General features: G+C 38.8%; 1 protein-coding gene across 3 annotated transcripts in view; it reads left to right on the top strand.

Moving 5' to 3' along the window:
- Positions 1-239: 239 nt before the first annotated feature.
- unc5db (unc-5 netrin receptor Db) overlaps positions 240-19,713 on the top strand; it is a 294,402-nt gene continuing 274,928 nt past the window's right edge. For all 3 annotated transcript variants that reach the window (XR_013101098.1, XM_004565812.4, XM_004565811.4), the window contains exon 1: positions 240-657. Coding sequence is in view for 2 of the 3 variants with exons in the window: in XM_004565812.4 (XP_004565869.1) it covers positions 573-657 (85 nt within the window). In the remaining variant the exon portion in view is untranslated. The remainder of the gene's footprint in view (positions 658-19,713) is intronic.

Genomic DNA, 19,713 nt, shown 5'->3' with positions numbered 1-19,713 from the left:
ATCAGATTATACCGGACACTGTGAGACACAGCTTTGTGCTGGTTGGAAATGAAGCCGTTTTCCTCCCACTTTTCTTCTTCGGACAGTTTCTCCAAACCTGTAAACTGTATCATCATCCTTCACGCCTTTGCTGGGCTGCTTGGTGCGTTACTGTAAAAGAAGAAACATTTGACTGATTAGGCCTACGAGTAGCCTACCACTCCGTCTCCTCCTCTCCGCCTTTCTCACTCTGCCATTGGTTAGCACAGGGCAGGCTCCGGGATGATGATGCCTGGAAAGGGGGGTAAACTCGGAGCGCACGTCTCCCCTGCTGCGCACACACGCACAGCAAAAGTGAAGTGAAGATGCTTTTTCCCTTTTGACAAATAGTCCAGCCCGCCAGCCGTTCACTTCTCCTGCTGCCGCTGCTCCTCCTTCTCCCAACAGAGCGTCCAACTGTCCGCTTCCCTGGTTTACACGAGGAACTTGCGCTGCCGGGGCTCGTCCAGCTCGGAGGAGGAGGCAAGAGCAGGCATCAGAGACCCGGAGCACCGTCAGCTCTATAGCGTATCCGTGGAGAGCTACGCGTCGGTATGGGCACGCTGACAAAAGGACGTTACCTCGTTCTGAGGGGGCTCCTGCTGCTTATTTATTGCACAGCATCGGTTATTTCCAAAGGTAAGAGCTGTGTGTGTCCGTGTGCATGCGTGCCTACTTTGGGTGTTTACTGCGCTGTAAGCGCTTTCAGCCGGTCGGTAAAAGAAGAGAGACAATTATTGGGTGCCATCCCCGTGGTTACGCACCACCTGTCACGATTTTTGGTTCATGTTTGAGGTTTACAAATACTTCCCAGCTCACATTCAGTATTCAGCAGGTGATCCTGAGTCTCACTCGGACTTCAGATTTCCACTATTTGAGCATTCTCTCTTCACTGCGCAGTGGAGCTTCTGCTATTGATTCATCAAGCCACAGCTCGCGCCGTCAAGTTCCTACACTCTTGGTCTTTTTTTACGTCTCCCCTTGAATCGATGCCAGTCGTCCCATTCCACTAAGTTTTTAGTCGTGAATGAATCCATCACCGTGACTGCGCTGTAATCAGCACTGCTGGCTTTAATGAAGGCACGCCTGTGCAACAGGCATGCCATTTTATCTGAGAGTTCCAGAGCTAGTCCTCCTTTTTAAATGATCCGCTTCCTGATATCACGAAGTGAATATAGTGCCAGAGCAATGTATGTAGAGGTTTGTGCGGGACGCAGAGATATTCATCAGCAGCTACCAGAGCGACTTCAACCAAGGGTTTTCGTTTCTTTTTAGAAGCCCACGGTGAAAGTGCTTTACATTTACTTGATAAAAATACCTTTGAATGAGAGGTGACTGTGACAAGTGGGGGTCGTGTTGAGGGTAGGAAATCTGCCCCTGCTTGATGTTCTATTTTCTTTCTTTTTCCAGAGAACCCAAAAGAACAAATACAAGAGGATAGATTTAGTCCCTTAACACACACACAAAAAAAAATCCATGTTAAATCATCTTTATTTAATACACACTGTACCGTTTTCTGTAGCCTGTATTGGTTTTAGAGATTTTAAGCTGTTGCACTGAACCACATCACCCGTTTGAATCAGATGTTACAGAACAAGCCTACAACCCAACCAGAATATGCCCTGCAGACATCTGGTTGTGTCTGTGTTGATCTTATGACTCTCACATCTCCATATTTTAGCCACTTAAATAGCAGTAGCACAGAGCAGAGTGCCTAAGAGTGAGATGGTATTTGGTGTTAAAGGTTCCCTGCAGGTTTAACTGGTTACATAGCAGCCTGTGGAGCTGAACAGAGTTCAGATTAACGTTACACGACTTTACGCATCATGAATGTGCAAAGTCTGCTTTTTTTCATTGTGAAGCCAGAAACTCTGGCTTTTTTCCACCTTATTGCTGCAATCTGTTTGCCATGAAGAAACTGATATACATCATCTTCCACAAATGTAAAAAAATATTCTCACCCTGCACATGCCACTCATTCAGAATAACTCAAATATACATTATCTTGCAAAATATGCATCATTGTTTTTCTTCATATTCTTCAGAGAATCTAAAATCTCAAAAATGCAAAAAGTGATTTGTTTTTCATTATTCATTTATGAATCCTACACACACCCACAAAACAAATAACGCCTTCACACTTGATTTTATGCTCAAGTCAAAAAAAGGAAATTAAAAAATGGATCAGAGAGCGAACTCTGATCCATTTTAGTAAAAGACGGGAAGTCATTGACCAGCGTGCAGGGAGTTAGACTGGCAGCAACACAAACACTGTGTTAAAATAATGATTGTTTACATTTTTGTAAACAAACTATTGCCGGTTCTCTCTTGTCGATTAGATGTGGAGACAGCTGTCATCAATCTGTTGTACATTAACTTGTAATTATGAGGATATTAGGATAAGGAATGCAAGTATGCAGCAGGATCTTGTAATGATGGCAGTTTCATTTCGACCAAACGGAAATAGGTAGGTCTGCTGTCATTACTGATCAGTCACACAGAAAAATAGAGTTAAACTGGGGGTTCCATTTATTCTTGAAGGTAACATTAAATATTGAGTGAATATGATGTTATGAAACCAACATTCTTTACTTATGACGCATCCCTCTAATTTCAAGCCACCAGTCATAATTAGGACCTCGAAGCTGGGCAGAAATTCAGAAAAGTGATGCAGGGGAAAAAAAGCACAATAAGACCAGAGAACAGTAGAGCTGTCAGGCAGGCCACAAATGTTCACACCAGCAAACATCATGAATTACTGTGTGCTGAAAAGTTGTTAGATTGGATTTTGATCAGTGGTCCCAAAAAACATTTTGCCTACCACTACTTTAAATAATTTCATCATTATTAATGGTGACATTTTTATGGATATCTTCATCAGTAGTTTCTGTTAGCCTACAGACAGACGTTGGAATTAACTTGCATTAACTAAAATGGTTTACAGGTTTTATTCACTTTTTACTGTTGTTAATGGATGTAATTACTGATCATTAACCTTAATAATAATGGATTGGATTTATATAGCGCTTTTCAAGGCACCCAAAGCGCTTTACAATACCACTATTCATTCACTCTCACATTCACACACTGGTGGAGGCAAGCTACGGTTGTAGCCACAGCTGCCCTGGGGCAGACTGACAGAAGCGAGGCTGCCATATCGCGCCATCGGCCCCTCTGGCCAACACCAGTAGGCAAGTAGGGTAAAGTGTCTTGCCCAAGGACACAACAACCAGGAGAGAGAGAGCCCAGGGATCGAACCGGCAACCTTCCGGTTACAGATGCGATTCCCAACCCCCTGAGCCACAGTCGCCTTAAAGGTCATACTAATTAAATAAAGGTTATGTAGTAATAACAACAACAACAACAACAACAACAACAATAATAATTTGTAGAAAATGCGCATCACTTGTCTGTTTTGGTAGTGGGATGGCATCTACAATGTACTACAAACTAACTTATCAACATAAGCAACTTAACTTCTCCTACCTTGAGTTGTGGCTTGTCTCTTCAAGTAGCCCCTTCAATTTTAATCAATCAGTTTCTACCATGCCTAAAGATGAGGCATACATTTTGGGTGAACACATCAAAATGTTCTAATATAACCTAAAATCTATTGTGTAAAAATCACGTGAGCAAGTTTGTCTAGGAAAAGGAATAGGAATTAAGCCAGGGACCACTGTGAGTACCTCGAATGGTGAAAAAAAGGAACCATTAAAGCACACAACTACAAGCAGATTGCCAATGTTCTAGTAAGTCACTGATTCAAATTCTATTTGTTACCAATTTTTCCCATAAAATTAAATAAAGGTGTAAATTGATAGCTGGATATATTAATTAAAATAAAAAAATGAAAGTAAAGACAACAGTATTGTTGTGTATAGCTTTTTATTCATGCCTAATGCATTATGTAGCTAATCAGTTCATGCGGAACTGCATCCCTTTCTACACACATAACACAGAAATACAAAAAAGGATTATTACAGAGGCATTTATAAAAACAAAACATAAAGATGATTTCGTTTTTTAAACTGAAACACTTTCCATTAGGGAAGTATTGAAACAAAAAGGAAATGAAAGTTTAAAAGATTCCTTTTATCTTAGGGTGTGTAATGTCACAAAAGAAATACACAACAAACTTTTATTTGCTTTTTGTCTGTGTGTGTATCAAATGAAAAATGATTGTAACTTTTTCCAATTTTGTTTTCTCAGTTGCAGATTTTAAAAAAAAGAATGTTGAATTGTTTGGCAATCTCTACCTTCTGGTTGCATATATTTATGACAAATTAAAGAGTGACTCCAGCAAGTTATTATTATAGTGGTTAGCAGAAGGGGTTAGAATGGAGGCAGTAAAAAATGTTTGGTGATAGCATGTAATAGTTAGAAAGGTCTAAATTGACTGGATCCTACAAGTTCTACATCAACATACTCAAGCAAAATATGGAATGCTTGAATTTTTACTGATATGTGACTCCAGCCTTTAGTTTAGGATTTAGACTCTTGTAAGAGTCTACATAGATGCACAAAATACATGAAAAAGCTTGACAGTATGAGACTATGTGCAGGTTCTCTCTGTATAAATACACATTTCTCTGTGGTTTTTCTTCAAAATTTGTTTAGCAGAATGAATACAATTTGCAAACAGCCAGAAGACATGAAAGTTAAACAGGTCAGTAAATGGCACACAGATTTCTTATCATCTTGAGTTCCTATATATTAAGGAAGTTGCCATCAAAAAGCTGACAGAAGCAGAAGTGTCGGCCCAGCATTCCTTGGACAGACTGTTTGTACTTTGCTCGAAGAACACAGAATTAATTTTGACTGAATTCAAACTTAAGTCAGGAGCACAAGCACATTCAAAAGATGCTCAATGTTTCTATTTGTAGTCATTTTTATGTGGCGCCCTTCAGGGTGTTTACAGAGGTGTGGAAAGCAGCAAAAAGACACGGAACAGAATAGAGCAGTCGTCAGGGAGAATGGATAGGACATTAATTTAATCAGAAAGGAGGAGCTGGGGTGGAGGTGGGTTTCAAATTGGCTTGCAGATTAACAGTATCTGTGGGCAGGCTAAAGCAGCTTAATGTATATACAACTATAACACGAGGCGTCAGCTGATGTGGACTGGCACTGAGAACATGATCTGGTTTCATCTGAGCTTCACTTCACAACCTGCCTGCCTAGCATCCCGATTAAGTGTGGGACCATATCAAAAATAGTTCAGCAAATGATTATCTTCCGTATGTCCATTTTTTTCTTGAGGAGCAATTTTTGTCTATAGAATGTCTAAAAGATGAAAATACTGATTTCCAAAAAACAGAGGTCTTGAGTTTAATTAAATATCATAGAAAAAACAAAAGAAAACAACACATTTTAAAAAGTGAAAGATGTTTTATTATTTTTTTATACAGATTGTGCTTAAAAAGCATTACAGGTACTAATGGGCTGTCAAAACAGAGGCAGGGCATTTGAATGCTCGACTCTACCTTGTTGCATGTTACAACTTTTCTGCATATCACATCATTTTTAAAGGCCATGCATGTCATGACAGGTGTCACACTTTCCCACAAGTTTAGTCCTTGAATCAAACAGTAGCAAACAGCAGCAGTCCTGCTGCTCTGCGGGTCTCGATGGTCCTAGCTTGAACTCAGCGAGATTTAAGCTCTTAAAGATCAATAGCTGATGTTCGCAGGCCCCCACTGGCTCAGAACGAGACTCACGCAAGGGGTCATGAAAGAGGGGTCCTCCATGTGTAACACAGCCATGAGTGAGGATGATGTGGCCCATGGGGGATCTTGAAAAGGCTTTTCATCTTTTGTCTCACAGTTCTGATGAAATAAGGGCTATTTCAAGAAGCTTTGTCCAGGGTTGTAATGGGAATTTCTTGTAGATCAGCAATCTGCTATTGGTGTGTATTTATCTCATAATGAAGCTCTGCTTAGACATGCAAAAGGGTATGCGAGTGCACTGATATGTAATATCCCTTCTTACCTATCTTCTGATGAGGCTCTCGTTGATTTCTCTCGACATGCAGGCATTTATTTGGGACTTGATGATTAATTTATGTGATGTGTGATTTTAGCAAGATAGAGTGTTGTGTATTGAGAGAAGTAATGAGCAATGGGATTATCTGATATTTGATTGAGGATTGCTGAAGTCGCCCAGTTCATTTGTCAGTAAAGCTGCTAGGTCTGCTTTAAGTTTAGCTAATACTCTATATGACTACAAGAATATGTTGTGAGATTAGACTACAGAGCTGCTAATGTTTGCCTTGCTGGAATGATTCTCCATTCTGCATGCATGCACATATGCCCAGGCCCCTGGTGGTCACCTCATTTGATAAACATTAGCAGCAAACAGCATTGTCCCTGCTCCACAGATGCACAATTGTGTCAAGCCTTGCTGAAATAACCATCACCACATGTTGTGTGATGCTGTGCCCCTCTGTTATCCGTCTCTGCAGCCTAATTTGACACACAAACTTGTCTATTCTCCCAAGAGTTTTACTTCCTTGACCTTGAGCTGCAGATTGTACATCTCCCTCCCTGTTCTTCAGGTTGGGCATTTTTTTAAAAAGTGGAAAGAGAGAGAGAGAGAGCAGAGCACAAAGGATGCACAAAACTGTGGTTACTTTTGTTTTCAAGAAAAAAAAGGAAAAATCTCAAGGTTTTTTTATTTTCCTCTGCACTGTTTCATGAAAACAGACAAAGGTCAAATCTGTTATTTTCCCTCAGAGAAAGCAAAAGGGGCTCTTATATTTTCCCTGCCGATCCCAGAATGAATCATCATAGTCAGGTTGCTGTGGGTGACAATGTGTTCAGTTGCCAGATTTACATTTAAATGAAACCAAATGGCTGTACATTCAGAAATGATATACAGTAATGATCATGGTAATAAAAGCAAAGTCCTCTTTCATATTGGACCAGCTCCTACTCGGGATCACTGTCATTTGGGGACTTTGCAGGTACAGTCGGTGAGTTATGTCTTTGCTATGTCAAGACTATTACCTTCACATTTCAATGAGTGAATTCATCAGCATGCTGCCTAAGAGGCTTAATGTAGTTGGCAATCAGCCCTGCAGCTCATTGGCTTCTTCCATGGACCTGGTGCATGAATGCCATGATGGCACCGGCTCTGACATAAACGGTAGTAACCAGACCGAAAAGCAGCGCACATTTCGGTGCTTTATTTTCCTGAGCTGTGATACACTTTAGATTCTAGCCAATCATTTTACGTTTCCGAGGATAGTAGGCGGGTCCAGGTACGTACGTTCTTTTAGAGCAGAGCTACAGATTAAAAATGCCCAAGGCGAAGCGGTCAAAAGTCTGGCTGTACTTCACAGCAAAAGATGCAAACTCAGCAGCCTGCAACAAGTGCTTTAAGGTGATACTGTGCAAAGGAGGTAACACCTCAAATCCGATGAAACACCTGGCGACGCATAGTGTTTTCTTAAAAGCCGAAAAATGCGCCGTATTTGATAGCTTGCTGCGAGACCTCACACTGAGCACATCTACTGCGGGTGTGGTGCCTGTTATCGGACCCGGAGTTAGCAACATCCCCCAAAAACCCGAAGAGGAGAGTCCTGGCCCCTATCCCTGCCAGTGTAGCAGAAATGATGATGGCAGCAGCAGCCGTTCTTCTCTGCGTGAGTAGCTTAATGTTGTTCGTGTGTCATTTACGTTGAGTAGGCTAACCACGTTATTACATTAATGCATGTAAGGTGAACTAGCAAACACCGTCGTAGTTACATGCGGCTGTCTTCTTGTTTGATGGCAGATGCTCCCTTCACCCTGGCCAAAAAGGCTAAAATGACCAAAGAAAAAGTGGAAAACAGTTAAACATGAGAGGTTTTTGGACAAAGTTTGTGTTTTTTCCATTGTTTAAGCACTGCTTCCAGCCAAGAGTGATACCATATATGCCCCATAGCTGCAGAAAAGGCTAACATTGTTATCTTTTTACAAAAAAACAGCTGAACATGAGAGGTTTTTGGACCAATTTTGTGTTCTCCATTCTTTAAGCACCGGTTTAAGCACCGTTTATGCACCGGCACCGTTTCAAAAGTACCGGTTTGGCACCGGTATCGGATAAAACCTAAACGATACTCATCCCTATGAATGACACTGAGATATTTTTTTCCAGCTACTGTATCTTTCATGCATCTATAGGTTTTTGCTATTTTCCTTGATACAAGGCCCTGATACATTTACAGTATAGTTCCATTTAGGTGGCATCATCTGGGAATCTAGTCTTTCTGCATAATGGATGAAATAAAAGTGGCTGCCACAGCTTAAGTCATTCTGTTGATATACTTTAGTGTTGGACATAGAAAACATTATGCCACTAATTGCAACAGTCAGTATAATCGAATGACCATACGGTTGTTTGTGGTGGCAAAGCTTGATAAAAAGGAGCCTACACTATTTCAATGCAATATTTTAATTAAAAAAATAATTTAGTGCTTATTTTGACATATTAAAGGACCTTTACTTTGCAGGCAAGATGCACTCTGGGCTGACAGGGGAAACTGGTCATAAATGCACAAAAAAAAAAATCATATTCTTCGAGTTCTTTTGTATTTTCATACTGATAACAGTAATGATTTACTCGCAATTTAAACATGTTAAATTACGTAGGTTAACATTTAAATAGCAATATGAGTACAGAATTCCGAACAATAGCCACAGATCAAATATTAATAATAGATAAATCATACATATAACAAGTAATAAAGAGATAAAATAAGCTGTGCTTTAACATTTGCAGCCATTAAGTGAATCTCACTGTGTTTCTGTAAGGTCTGAAAAGTTTTGCATGTCTTTTTAATAAACATATACTTGTTGCTGCAAACTGTAATTGCTCAAACTTGTACAGCAGAGTGATTAAAGCATCTATTCAATTAAAAAACAGTTTTCTAATAATGGATGTGGGCATGGTAGACACAAACAAATAAAGCATAGCTCACAGGCTGTCATATCATATGCATTCAAATGCTTCACTATTAAAGCCCTGTGGAAAAATGTGGGCTTTCTGTCCACTGATGCATTAGGGTTTTTAATTTAAAATTGTTAAATGAAGTCTTGACCTTTGCATTATAGTTGCAATCCCTATTATCATAATTTCCCAACTTTGGGATACATATTGTATATCCCAGTTGAAGTTGGAAAATTAGCTTACTGAGTAGTTCTTAGCTTACCGAGTAGCTCTGTGTTAGCGCAGATAATGGTGCTTGAATAAAAGTCTATGCAGAGATTATTATTCCTTGGCTTTTAACCTCAGTGAGACTTAGTTTCTTTTTTAATGCAGTAGTTATTTAATTAATGATTTCACTCTTCTTTTATTTGTTTTTTATTTATATCTCATGTAATTTTATTTTACAGTTCCAATGTACAGCACTTTGTGTCAGCTGTGGTTGTTTTAAAGTGCTTTATAAATAAAGTTGATGATGATGATGATGATGGAATAAGTCACAACTTGCCAGCGTAACATTATATATCTGCTACTATCAATTGCTCCGTTATTCACAAGGGCTCACTACAGCAGATAGCTCAATATATTTGATTTGGCCAATTGTCTTCCTGGTTTAAAGAAAGGTTATTGTGTGTCCTCCATGTCTTAAACCAGGGATCTTTTGCTTGTTAGGTGAATGTGTAAACCACTACTCTATGGAGCTGATAGCTTTAAGACATATTAAATGGCATCATCTGGGTATTTAGTCTTTCTGCATACTGGATGAAATAAATGTGGCATATGTTAAATTAAAATGCAGTGGATTTGAATTGATAAATCAAACGAAGATCAAAGCCTGCTTGTAAAACATGTAGTGATTGGTGATATTTTGTTTTAAAATTAGGTTAATTCTGGTACTTGTGCTTCACACCACTTAATGTAACCTTTAAAGTATCTGTAGTTTTCAGAAAAAAGCAAGAAATATTCCAACCAAATGTAAAACAAACCAAAACAACAAAACGACTGAAAAGCACAATTAAAATAAAAATGATAATTCTGTGTTTGTAAAATGTATATGTGTATAAAAGTGCGTACAATATAAAATTATCTTTTCCCTTAAGCAGTAGTGTGTATTTCGCTGTCATGAGACAGGCCAGCTGTTTCATGCGACACCACACTGAAAACATCTGGAAGCGATGTAGACACCCACATTTTGTTTTTATAAAGCTTTATTATCTATATAATAAAAGGAATTTGTGAGTATTGAAGTTATTGACCCACCAATCTCAAAATATATGTCTACTTTACCTTAGGACCCATCACTATCCGAATCTGCAGTTAAAACAACTGTCACTTATTTGTGGCGATAACCCCAGCACAAAAAGAGAGTATTTATGAAAAATCATTGCTGGTATGTGTTTTTTCACATTCATTTGCTGTAGAGCTACTGCTGGTACTACATCCATGTAGCTGCAGTAATACACTCCAAATTTAGAGGTGTCAGGTTGTGCAGGCTCCATGAACTTCTCCAAATCTGTGTTTACAGATGGTGTGCACCAGATGAGCTTTTTACAAGGGTGTTTTATGATAGCATCCTATTTAGCAAATCTCCAAGCAGCCATAAGGCCTACTGGGAGATGTGTGCATGTGTGAATGCGCCTGCTTCCACACAAAGACACAATTAAGAAACCCACACACAGTCCCATGTAAATTTTATTTATAGTGCATGTCTGGCCATATTTTGATAGCATCTGGGCGTGAGGTTCTACTTAATCAGAGACCAATGAAAAGTGATGCCTCTTCTCTTATCAAGTCAGAGAGAATTCAGTATTGTTATCGAGAAACATGTCCCGTTGATGTATGCGTCATGGCTGAAATCTATGTCAGGTTTGCTCCAGTAAATCGCCTTTTGAATGACTGGAGCTTCTAAGTGAATCCCTCATTTCGCCTCGTGCTGACAGTGGCTCAGGTGGTAGAGCGGCGTGTCTTCCAATTGGAAAAACAGTGATCAATCCTCTTCTTGTCCATGTGTAGAAGTGTTGGGCAATGTATTGAACCCTGAGTTGCCCTTTATGTATGAATGCTAGATCAAAAGTGGTTAGGTATAGATAAAAACACTTCATTAATGTGTGAGATTGGGAGAATGAGACTTAAAGTAAAAAACTGCTATGTAAGTCCTAGTCAATTCACCCAGTGGAACCACAGTAAAGAAGTGCAATGTTTCTATATCCAGTACACTGTGGATATTTATTTATTTTGCTCTATCAATGTAGGTCAGACTGTTACAGACTGAAGTGTCTCAATAACTAGATGGATTACTGTGCAATTTTATAAAGATGGCAAACTTTGATCTCTAATCCAAATTGCTTTAAAGATGCCCTAGAGTTTCCACTGAACCATCAAAATGTCAAATGATATACTCACATCTCATTTTGTACAGATATTTATGGTTCTTAGGTGATATATTCAAATAGTTCTGATGATTTGTTGCTGCTATCACATTGTTCCTACTACAGGTTGCTGTTATTAATTTTATATGAGCTAAGACAATATGTAACACTGCAACACATTCAGTTTTAAAACACTGAGAAATGCTATAATTACATATTTTTCCTATATTAAAGGTCTAGAATAGCACCTTGCAAGACTAGGAAGAATAACAATTGACATAATTCCACAATAAGAATGGCAGGAAGGTGAATGCCGCTAGTTTATATCCCAGCTACAAGACGGGACTATGAATGGTGCCTTTGAATATCTACAATTTTTACACTTTTATATTACTTGACTTTTTCATTTATGTCCCTGATTGGTTAGATTTAAATACAATTAGGGATGGCTTGAATTAAAACACAGCTAAATGCTATTAATTGACCAGCTAATCATTGACCTGTAAGTTCCTTGTTAGTGAAGGTTAGGTTGCTGGAGTGATTGTACAAAATATCCGCAGTAAACTTAAAAGCTGAAACAACATGATAGCACAGAGATGCATGTTCAGAATGTTTGCCTTTGTCTGGCAGCAATATAACTGGCAATCAGCTGTAACAGCTGTATTTTACCCTATCAAGTTCTAATCTAGCATCATCAGAATTTTCTGTTCATCCAATACTTCAGTTTGTTCATATATATTACTTATAGATTACTATGATAAAATACCTTCTAATAATGTAATTTACTATTGCAGCTTATTACATTAGTACCTTAAGCTAGTGTTAGCATATTTATATGCTAAACAAAGAAAGTGAACATTGTCTCTGCTAAACGTCAGCATATAATCTTTTTCATTTTAAGCATTTAAATAGCTACATCACAGCTACAAGGTTACAACATCTAGGTAGTATTCGTATACACATCCTATTCATAATTATGACTTGGAGACTTCTCTGAAAGCTCTCATATGTCCAAATAAGAACTCATGACACGATGACATGAAGTCATAAACAAGGAAATCGTTACTATGGTTACCTTTCCTTTCTATTATTTCTCAACTTGTCATTATTGCAGCCTCACAGAGTTGCTAACAATGGCTCATTATCTTTGCTCAGTATCTCCAATTCTGCATACCATTGAGCCTTTTCAGTTTTTTCCTACTTCAAGTAAATGCAAATTGGAGCAGTACCATGTTTTTAAAGACTTGTTAAATTAGGCCCAGCATTGAGATACAGAAGGACAAAGAAAGCGAAACGATAAGGAAAGGATTTTCTTTAACTGAGAAGTAAACCACATTGTAATCCAGGACTGTGAACTGGGCTCTCAAATACATAGATCACAGTTATATTTCATGGAGAACCGATGTATGGCCTTAAGATTCTCTGCTGTGGCTGTGTCTACTTTCATGGCCTTGGGTCAGCTGTTCAAACATGTCCTCTGTTGATCCGCGGTGCAGCAGCAGGCCTGTAGGGACAGAACATTGCTGAAGGACAAGTTGTGATGAATGGACTGCCAAGCACTAGTCCCAGCTCACTGTGCCTGTCTTGCCTGAAGGACCTCTTGGTCTCGCTGTTGGCCACATGTTAGTCATTGGTTCATGCTGTTTGTGAACAGTGGTTGTCACACACTGTTGCTGCAGGAAAAAGAAGTTTTTCCTTTTTCTCTCTCTTTTTTTTAACTTTCATGTATTTAAACAGTGCTTCATCATCTGGTTTATACTAGAGATTTATTTCCACTTAATATGAAAAATGCTCTAGAAGAGCCCATTGATAATCCAAAACAACAACCAGAGGTTTGCCAAGATCCTAAACAGAGTTATTTTTTCATCTCTTATTTTTGTTGAATACAGTGTGGGAAAATAGTATTTGACACCCTCCTGTATTTGTAGGTTTCCTCACTTACAAAGAAATGAGCGGCCTCTAATTTAATGGAAGTTTCCTCTTATTGGAGCAGGAAAGAATGTCAACCAAAAATCCAGAAAAAATGCATTACATAAAAGTTACAAATTGATTTGGATTGAGTGAAATAACTTTTTGAACCCCAAGCAAAACATGTCTTTGTACTTGGTGAAGAAACCCTTGTTGGCAAACACAGCAGTAACACGTTATTTGTAGTTGGTCACCAGGTGTGCATATATCTCAGCAGGGATTTTGGCCCACTCCTCCTTACAGAAACTCCAAGGACTGAGGTCTGGAGACAGGCGAGGCAGCTCTACAACCCTAATGTGGTTCTTAGCTGCTCCTCTGTTGACTCCTCTGTTGACTTGGTGGTATCTTTTGGGTTATTGTCATGCTTGAAGACAAAATGATTAAGGGAAGGAGATTTTCATGCAAGGTTTTACGATACATGACCCCATTCATTGGCCCTTCAATACGGTGAAGTCGTCCTGTACCCTTACAATAGCTAAATAGCCTCAAAGCATAATGTTTCTATCGCCATGCTTGACTGGTGATGATGTTCTTTCGGTCATACTCAACATTTCTGTTCTTCCAAAGTCAGCAGATTGATATGATTTTGGTTTTGGTTTCAGCTAACCACAGGACTTACTCTTATGGCTTATCTGAAAGCATTTAAATGTTGGCTGACAAACTTAAGACAGCTTTATACATGTGCCTTCTTCAGCAGGAGGACTTTGCGGACGTTGCAAGATATCAATCCATTATGCGGCCGTAGTGTGCTTCCTTCAGATCATTGAGAAGCTCCTCCTGTGTACATGCATTCTGTTCATCTGGACATAGCGTTTTGTTCAGCTTGAAGAAGGCTGAAGAAGTTACTTCAATGAGTGATGACACGTTTCTCTCACTGAAAATCATACGTTCAGGTGAACAGAATCAACTTTTTGGGGTTCCTCCTGTGTAGTTTGAACTGATCCACCACCTTTCTCATGATCATCCTCATCGCATGAGGCAAGATGTTGAATGGAGCTCCAAACAAAGGATGTTAAGGGCTATATGATGGTCTTGTACCAAAATGCAGCCTTCCACAGATCTCCAGTTTTATCCCAGTTATCATTTGACAGGTCTTTGGTTTTGCCCATGGCAGTGGAGAGGTTGGAATGGAAGAAACCGATTGTACAGACACATGTGATTTATATGCATAACAAATTTAAAACAGGAGTATCTGTAATTCACTGATTGGTTGATTAATTGGTTGATTCATTCAGTGTAATTTGTGTGCAGTTTGGACAGCCAGAATTTTGGCTGGGTTGTAGGGGATTTAATATTTATTTAAATCAATACCATGCAAATTAATGTATTTACTTTTATGTTTACATGTCAAAATAATATCTGTATGAAAGCTAGAACCTAAGGTATCCAGAACATTACATTTAAATGAGGGGTTCTGTGTTATTCACTGGCTGTAATGTTATGGCTGATGGATGTATGCAGATCATGATTATAATTTGGAGGTATTTTGAAAATTGTCTTAAGTTTAGTGTCTATTACCATTTTCCTTATCTTTTAAACATTGCTGCTAATTTAGAAAAATAACATAGCCTAGGTTTCCCACTGTTGTGACAAATTACCTTATTATGAAAGTAAGTCATTATATACAGAGGTAGTCTTTGTGCAGGGAATTGATATTATTTGTGCCAGTGTTTGGAGTTTTGTATTGATTACTGCATTCTTGAACAGCAGGAAGTATCATTAATACTAATAATATATTGTCTGTTATCCATGAAAGCTTTTTAAATACTGTAGGATGGTAATAATAAAAATAGCCACACCACAGCTACTGTATAAAAGGCATCATAGATTCAGCCATAAATGCACTCATATTCCAAATAATAAACAGCCAGCAAAGACAAATAGAGCAGCTGGCTGCAGCCAGCCTTTTAATACTGTAACATTATCTTTCCTTTATATAGAATCTATAGAATCTTACCATAAACTGGCAAATGTATTTAAACTAGGCCAGTTGAATAAACACTAAATGCCCAAATTGATGAGTGCCAAAAATATTTAGGGGTTACAGAAAGTGGCTTAGTATTTTTCTGAGCAACTTAACTATAAATATTTAAACAATTCTGGCCAGTGCACAAATTTATGTCTGCAAATTTAAAAAGAATTGTCTTTTCACATATTCCACCGTGATCTTTTTTTTCTCTCTGGTATTTACTGAAACTTTGCCTCTCTTTTGTTTCCATTTTGTAGATTGCTACACTCAATAAATAGAAAATGAATTGGGCACCAAAATTCCTTTTAAAAACGTGAAAAACAAAGCATCACACAGCCTCAATGTATAGTATGTACTGGGAAAAGAAATGAGCTCAGATAACAAGATCAGGTAACATTTTAAGGTGTGAGGCAGGAGATATGATGCCTCTGAACCACTGTGATTACATATTTGAGTAAATAATCAGACAATCCTTACATGGCATATTTTTTTGATATACTACACACAATTTTGTTTTTATTTTAACATGTCAAAAAAGAACAAAAAGAGGAAAAAGGCCTCAAACAAAGGTTTGGCCATAATCTGCTTTACTGAGCTGGTCACAGCTAGCCATTGCTCAGAAAGGCCTTTTTTTTTTACCTGCTGCTATTCTCTCGGATCTTTTTTAGGTGGTTTTCTTTGTGCAAAAGATTTTGTAGCTCAGTGAGATTCTTGTGCTGTGTTGCATGCACTGCTCCTTCAAGTACTATCCACAGACTGTCCACGGTGATGTTGGGATTGAGGTAATGTGTAGGATATAGCAAAGCCTTTTGTTTGTGCCTTTGTAGGTAGAGCATTGTTTGTTTTGAGGTGTCTGAGGATCACTGCCTTGTTGTTTTTAGACATTGACCTCTTTTTTTCCTTTTCAGCACTTTTTGTATTAATTTTGTTTTCTTTGCTTTGTTTTTTTTTTTAAAGGCTGTGATGTGATGTTACTTATATAGCTGGTAATAATGTAAATTTCATGTCAAAATTTCATTGACTAGAAAACTGACACATTTAAACTGAAGTAAAAAAAATAGGATAAAAGATTTTGATTTGGACAAAAATAAAATAAAATGTTATTGTTGGGATTTTTTCAGTGTTTTATTTGTTCGTGAGTCAATCGGTTTGTCTGAGATTAAAGTTATTAGATTAGATTAGATAAAATAAAACTTTATCTAATCTAATCTAATAACTTTAATCTCAGCCCCTGGTGGGTTCCTCCTTGGTTTTTACACAGTTGAATAAACATCAAACAGAAAACTGATTAAATAGAAGTATGAGACGGTCGAGAATTTACGCCAGTGTCCTGTTATATTTTAGATAGCAAGGAGCAGACGGCCGAGTTTATTAAACTCCACCGAGATAGTGGTGACGCTAATCAGAAGGCTACACTGTCCAATTTCCCCAGCCGTTTACTTCCGGCCTACTCGACCTTCTGAGGACCCAGCCCACGTAGACTGCGAAGGCCGGGTCCTCAGGAGGATGCAGCCCATGAATTTGGACACGACCAATACCTGTTGCTTTATTTTTTGATTTCTTCCTGAATCCTAAACACTGCCAAAAATTGTTGTGCCTAAGCCAAATATGAACTCTAGAGTAGTATACTAGAATAGGGTAGTAGTTCAAAATGTTGCTTATTTAGCCTTATTATCCTTTCTATAGTCCCAGTTCACCCTTAGTCTGAAAAAGCTGTTTTGACACATTCATTTTCCCTTAGAGCCAACTTTCTTCTAATTGCTACCTTTGTAAATGGGAGGTTTGAGCATAGGATAGGACTTCCATACTCACAGACAAGGTTTCATGCCTAAGATAAACATACAAAGCTCTCAGTGGCATCATTAAGAGCCAGAAAAAAACAGTGTCTGCAGTCAGAACTCTTTATTTGAAATTCTGGCCATGTGTTAATAAATACTTGGAAATTCAAAAAAACTTCAGCCCAAGTGCGATATTTGTGGACTTTTTTTAAATTAGATTTTTTTAATGACATTACCATATATGGTAATGTCATTGACATTGACATTATATGGTTCGTTGCTCGTTTAGAGTACGCTTTCCCACAGAGTGTACACATTAAAAGTATAAGAAAAACTCATATAAACTTAAATGAACATTTATTGAGGAACGGTTTTCCTGACTGACAAAGGCACTTTTCACATATATAACACACATACAATTGCACTCCCATCCAAGGCAACTGGTTCATAGTTGTTAGAAGGGATGGGTACCGGTATCTGGTGCCATGATGGCACCGGTTCTGACATAAACGGTAGTAACCAGACTGAAAAGCAGCGCACATTTCGGTTCTTTATTTCGGTGTTTTTTTTCCCTGAGCTGTGATACACTTTAGATTCTAGCCAATCATTTTACGTTTCCGAGGATAGTAGGCAGGTCCAGGTACGTACGTTCTTTTAGAGCAGAGCTACAGATTAAAAATGCCCAAGGCGAAGCGGTCAAAAGTCTGGCTGTACTTCACAGCAAAAGATGCAAACTCAGCAGCCTGCAACAAGTGCTTTAAGGTGATACTGTGCAAAGGAGGTAACACCTCAAATCCGATGAAACACCTGGCGACGCATAGTGTTTTCTTAAAAGCCGAAAAATGCGCCGTATTTGATAGCTTGCTGCGAGACCTCACACTGAGCACATCTACTGCGGGTGTGGTGCCTGTTATCGGACCCGGAGTTAGCAACATCCCCCAAAAACCCGAAGAGGAGAGTCCTGGCCCCTATCCCTGCCAGTGTAGCAGAAATGATGATGGCAGCAGCAGCCGTTCTTCTCTGCGTGAGTAGCTTAATGTTGTTCGTGTGTCATTTACGTTGAGTAGGCTAACCACGTTATTACATTAATGCATGTAAGGTGAACTAGCAAACACCGTCGTAGTTACATGCGGCTGTCTTCTTGTTTGATGGCAGATGCTCCCTTCACCCTGGCCAAAAAGGCTAAAATGACCAAAGAAAAAGTGGGAAAACAGTTAAACATGAGAGGTTTTTGGACAAAGTTTGTGTTTTTTCCATTGTTTAAGCACTGCTTCCAGCCAAGAGGATACCATATATGCCCTATAGCTGCAGAAAAGGCTAACATTGTTATCTTTTTACAAAAAAACAGCTGAACATGAGAGGTTTTTGGACCAATTTTGTGTTCTCCATTCTTTAAGCACCGGTTTGAGCACCATTTAAGCACCGGCACCATTTCAAAAGTACTGGTTTGGCACCGGTATCGGATAAAACCTAAACGATACCCATCCCTAGTTGTTAGTGTAGCTGTAACATAGAGTTTCAGCAGAAATCACACCGCGAACCTGCAATGAGATAATGTGACCACAGCTTTTTTGTCTTCAAAGACTAAAGATCATTCATAAACACTGAACTGAGCATGTGTACACCATGGTACTTGACTGGCTGGCACAACAATAGTCTCCCACATATATAAGGACCACCTCAGGAAAGAAGGACCAATAGTCGCTTCTGCTGCTGAAGACAAATTCACCCGAGTCACCGCATACAGAAATTGCAAGTTAACAGCACCTCAGATTACAGCTCAGATAAATGCAACACATATATTTTCAGTAGCGGTAACATCACTATATCAACTATTCAGAGCAGACTGCGCGAATCAATGAACTGCTAAGAAACCACTACTAAGGAACAGCAACAAACAGAAGAGATGTGTTTGTTCCAAGAAACACAAGGAATGGACATTAGACCAGTGGAAATCTGTGCTTTGGTCTGATGAGTCCAGATTAGTTACGTTCTCACTGAATCATTCTATACTGTACAAACCTGTGGTAAAAGTTTAAGGATCTCCATTTTGAGGTTTCCAGGGCTCTCACTATGGTCTCATTGTTTTTGGTACTTTGACAACACAAGACACATTCAAATAAATAAGACAGTGGTGTACAGATTATTGGAACGCTACAAATCCACTTTTTTTACATTACAGAGAGCTCCCAGCTTTGCTTTCTTATTCAAAGGCACCTTGGTGGCTTCCTCCACAGTTTATGGTCTATCTGCTTTTGACAAGTCTGTTCACTCACTGGCCACACGAGCCACGTTTCTCAACATTACTCACCGCAAGTATCAACCTAGATTGACAAATGATCAGGAGCAGCCTCTCGACAGTTGTGGCCACTGTGAAACTGGGGGTAATATGAAAATACATTTAAAGCCTGTCACCATCGCTGAGACACCAAGGCATTAGTTTACAGCGTGCAGTAATAGGTTTTGGCATTTTTAAAGATAGACTTCTAGACAGGAAAATGAGGTAGCCATGTTTTGATGATAGCAGACAGATGTTGCTATCTCCTCTGAGTTTCTTGGTTGTGAAACACCTGAAATGTTTTCCCCCTCTAACCTTTTACAGCTTATTCGTCAATGGCTTATTCATAACTCTTTGAATTATAAGGCTGTT

Source organism: Maylandia zebra, linkage group LG12 (genome assembly GCF_041146795.1).
Source record: "Maylandia zebra isolate NMK-2024a linkage group LG12, Mzebra_GT3a, whole genome shotgun sequence".
Lineage (NCBI taxonomy): Eukaryota > Metazoa > Chordata > Actinopteri > Cichliformes > Cichlidae > Maylandia > Maylandia zebra.
The sequence above is the reverse complement of the archived record's forward strand: the minus strand, read 5'-3'. Positions and strand labels throughout refer to the sequence as shown.